Source organism: Anarrhichthys ocellatus, unplaced genomic scaffold (assembly GCF_004355925.1).
Source record: "Anarrhichthys ocellatus isolate YVR2014 unplaced genomic scaffold, GSC_Weel_1.0 scaffold282, whole genome shotgun sequence".
Taxonomy (NCBI): domain Eukaryota; kingdom Metazoa; phylum Chordata; class Actinopteri; order Perciformes; family Anarhichadidae; genus Anarrhichthys; species Anarrhichthys ocellatus.
The window spans coordinates 62,093-66,511 of record NW_022280302.1 but is presented as its reverse complement, the minus strand read 5'-3'; the positions used below and the strand labels follow the sequence as shown (position 1 = coordinate 66,511).

Sequence of the window (4,419 nt, the reverse complement as noted above, 5' to 3'; positions counted from 1 at the left end):
ACAGACAGACAGACCTCTTTGCTCATGCTCAGTCTGACGTGTAGCGGTTTCTCAGACATCAGGAACTCAAAGGTGGTTTCAGTCTCTGGGACCAGTTCACTGAGTTCTGGACTGAACTGGATCTTACGGATGCTGAGGTGGACTGAATTCCTTCAGAAACAATAATAATAATGATAACAATAACAATAATAATAATGATAATAATAATAATAATAAAACGAATGACTCGCTGTTTGTTCTTGTCGTCCTGGTTTTCTCCACAGAAAGCTTTCACTTCAAACTCCACCGCACATTTCTGTCACATAGACAACTTTTTATAATTAAAGTTAGTATTATCAATATGAAGTACTGGTTGTATTTAAATGTATTGGTGGTATTTATTTAAATGTACTGGTGGAGTTACCTTCCCCACATCAGACGGTCCCGGCTGCAGAGCAACAGAACACGGCAGGTTGTCTGGAAACTGAAACAAACACCGATTATTTATTACATCATCATTTATGGTTGAAGGGTCTGTTACAGGTGTCTGTGACATCACTGTTCTTGGGTCTGCTCAGGGTTCTGTTAAAGGGTCTATTCAGGGTTCTGTTCAGAGATCCGTTTAGGGTTCTGTTCAGACTTCTGTTTAGGGTTCTGTTCAGACTTCTGTTTAGGGTTCTGTTCGGGGTTCTTTTAAAGGGTATTGTTAGAAACTGCATGCCGTTTCCCCTCCTTCCCAACCTTTGAATATAAGGGGATTCTTCAGGACTGGTAGATGGGTGGACTGGTAGGCGGGTGGATAGGGGGACTGGTGTATAGGTGATCAGGATCCTCTTCACACACAGAACCACCTGTGTGTGAAGAGCTGTAGCTGAGGTGATGTCTGAGCTGGAGGACGTGGGATGCTACATGTCTCAGCGTCTCACCTCAAAGAAGAAGGGAAAGGCGTTGTCTCCCAGCTTCAGGAGCAGCTTCTGCTGCATCTTGTTGTGAGTGAGCTTCTCTTTGTCCTGCAGCTCGGGGTAAACCTGCCGGGTCACCAGGAACAGGTCCCTCCTGAAGGCCACGCCCATCACATCCACGTCCTGGTGGCCGTACCGGAACGTACACGACAGCATCACGTAGACTAGAAACACATCACGTCCACAGACCGGCAAAATCAGTTTCTGAATACTTTCAGATTAATGTTTATTCTATACAGTGAAAAAACAAGTTATGTTCAAGTAGCCACACCACAACGTAAAAATACTCCAGTACACAAAAACAGGAATAAGCAGTACCACTAATGACCACTAGATGCTGAATCCACAAAAGTTCCGACTCTTAGTCTTTTTCCCCAACAACCAATCAAAAGAGTTACTCAATAAAAGTTCCTCTTCAGGATCTTTTTGTCTTTAAGAAACAGTTAAAGGGTAAAAATACATAACGGCAGCACAGTAACAGTCTGGACAATCTGACCCGTTATTCAGACACAAATGCTTTTACCTCTAAAAACTCCACCATAAACCAGCAGACTGCATGAGACCAGGATCCGGCTGACACACTAAACTTTTTGTGACTTAAAAAATAATAGAGAGAGGAACTGAGGAACAATACGATCTGTGAAAAGCTGCTGACGAATCGGACTCAAACCCACGAGTCTCCCTTTACACAGTTTACCTTTACTTGTTTTGCTGTATAAATGTGTTAGTTTGTCTGTTTACGAGGGTTTTGTACACTTTCCCAGAACAGAAATTGAAATGTCTGCCGACTTCCTGTTGAGGCACATATTTTATGAATTGCTCCCGTTGCCCCACCCTGAGCTCTACTTCCTCTTTCCCTTCTGGACTTCTCTCTGGATAGGTTATGTGGACGAGAGTCTCTGGAAGTGTAGAATTTGGAGTTTGACCACAGACTGTATTCAAAGTGGATGAGTCACCATGACGTGTCCCTTTGGTTTGTGGACTACCGTTCTGAAGCCTCAAGTTCAGCTTTTTGGTCGTCGCCATCTTGTTTTTTGGAACAAGAAGTGTCACTAGAGGGCGGAGTTAAGTACAACCGAAAACCAAATACATTTTTAAGACCAAAATGTTAAATTTAACATTGATTAAGTGAAAACACGCTGTGAAAGAGTTACATTTGTAAGAGGAAAAGCAACCAGACCTGTCAATCACAGTGTAGCCCCACCCTAAAGCATCCCCTGCTTTATGGTCTGTTTGACTCTAAATGGACCATAATGTACTAAATGAACATCATGCTGTATTGAAGAAGACTTGAAACTAGAGATTGAGACCATAAACTCATGTTTACTGAGGTAATAAATCAAGAGAGAAGTAGAGTCATTTTCTCATAGACTTCTATACAACCAGAGGAGTCGCCCCCTGGTGGACACTAGAGAGAATGCAGCTTTAACACATGAAGAACCGGAGGTTGTCTCCTGGGTTAGACCCACTATAGTTACAGTAAACTTCGTCAATAGTCTGCAAGTCCATGTTGTGTTTTCAGCGAACTGTTTTAAGAATTGGAGATAGTTTTACATGGATGAACAAAGTAATAAAATGTTGCGTACAAGATCTCAGCATGTCTACACATTGACTCATTAAGATTCTGTGTTACTGAGCAGGTATATCACGGACCACGGATTAGACTTTTAGACATTTTGGACCATTTAATGTTCGAGTATTAACTTGAATGAGTGGACATAAAAATGAAAAAAAAAAAAAAAAAAAATCAAAGAATGAGTCGCATGTTCTTTAGTGAACAAACGGATTAAAGGGTCACTTACTAAAACAATCATCTAAATGTATAATAAATCTATAAGTCTTTTATGTTGTTTTCCACTCATAACATATTGTTGTTTGAGTTCATCACATTACATATCAGAGATTATAATACTTTTATCTATTGATGTGAAATCATTCTGATTATGTTACAACAGTAAAACATACCTTTCTTTCCTTTAAGCTGCAGCGGGTCGATCACAATAACTCCGTCTCAAAGGGACAGAAAGAAACAGCGACTGTTAACTGGAGAGAAGTTTCTGTCTGCAGAAGAAGAACTGATCCAACATTTAACATTTGATCCGTTTTAGTTTCTGAACATGAAGGTAAGATAGAGATCAGTGCTATCTTTGCGTAAATAATTTAAATCTGCTGCAGGACTCACTGCTCGCCAACACATTTTAAATAAAGTTCAAATGATCAAATGAAAAATCAAATGATCAGAAACAAGAGGTCTTTAAGACCCTGGTCCACCATGTATTTAGCCTAGCTTAGCACAAAGACTGGAAGCAGAGGCAAACTGTTAGCCTAGTTACATCACAACAGTTAAAACAAGTGTGACCGACATGCAAGTTGTTCGCTCCGTCAGACATAAACCTGATGGGACAACAGATGTGAATTAGCTGGAAGCTAACTCTGGTGTCTATAGTTCACTTTGAACTCACCGACAGGATCCACGAAGTCACAGTGATCCACAAAGTCTCTCTTGGTCATGTAGACCGCCACCTGGAGCACACAGGAGGTTCAGAGGTATTGCCAGTTTAGTTTTATTGGACCTTTGAACCCTCGAGTCACTAAATCTTCCAAAAGACTCCCCAACATTGAGGACTCTGGTTCTTCTACTTTTACTCGACGAGGATTTCTGCACAACTTACCGACTTGTCGCGGGACGCTTTCTTAAAGACGACATGTTTGGGACTCATGTTGATGTCACGACCTGCAGTACGGAGAAACCCGACATGACGACTCATCAGTTAACATTCTAACTAACAGACACGTTAAACCAATAGAACACCTCAGGCTCTAATGACTTTAACAGTTCTGTATTAAAGTCTATTCTAATTCAAATCAAACTGCTTTCTTTCACCAACTGGACAATCAAACAAAAAGCCAGATTCATAAGTTCACACGTTCAACCCTCACAGATTGGAGTTCACTATGAACCTTGTGAGTTCTTTAATGTCTCAAACTCAGACTCCAGAGTAGCTCTGATCTTATCTTCAGCTAAACTTCTGAATAGATGTTTGTGTCGTTCACATTAAATTAAATGAACTCTGTCTGTGGTCAGTATGAATAATAAGACACTCAGTAAACAGTCCTATCATCTTAACTTGTGACACAGAAACAGAAGACACTGACCTGAGAGCAATGTGTGTTGAGCAGCAGCAGATTTCTAACAAGTGATCCGACCGATCAGAGCCGCATTTATAATGACCGCTCACATATCCGCCTGGTCAGCATGCTGCTCATTACCCACTGAACGCACACTCAGCTAATCCTGCACCAACAAACGTGGAGATCTGCAGGTACAGGAGGCGTTCGCTGTCAACAGGAAATCACAGCACTTCTCTGACAAAACACTGACAAAGATGGTTATTCTCACAAGACCAACAATTACCGTTTGTGGCTTTAAACTCCTCACGTTTAAACCCACGTACCTGCACGTCTCCTCACGTTTAAA

At 41.2% G+C, this 4,419-nt stretch overlaps 1 protein-coding gene across 1 annotated transcript in view; it reads right to left on the bottom strand.

Annotated features, from left to right (window-relative positions):
- Positions 1-4,372, bottom strand: part of LOC116401207 (S-arrestin-like) — a 4,815-nt gene extending 443 nt beyond the window's left edge. Inside the window, exons 1-8 of the mRNA XM_031879507.1 lie at positions 4,098-4,372; positions 3,614-3,675; positions 3,404-3,464; positions 2,907-2,951; positions 906-1,105; positions 404-463; positions 231-295; positions 3-150 (exon numbers count right to left, since the gene is read on the bottom strand). Coding sequence (XP_031735367.1) covers positions 3-150; positions 231-295; positions 404-463; positions 906-1,105; positions 2,907-2,951; positions 3,404-3,464; positions 3,614-3,661 — 627 coding nt within the window. The 5' untranslated portion in view covers positions 3,662-3,675; positions 4,098-4,372. The remainder of the gene's footprint in view (positions 1-2; positions 151-230; positions 296-403; positions 464-905; positions 1,106-2,906; positions 2,952-3,403; positions 3,465-3,613; positions 3,676-4,097) is intronic.
- Between the last annotated feature and the right edge of the window lie 47 nt (positions 4,373-4,419).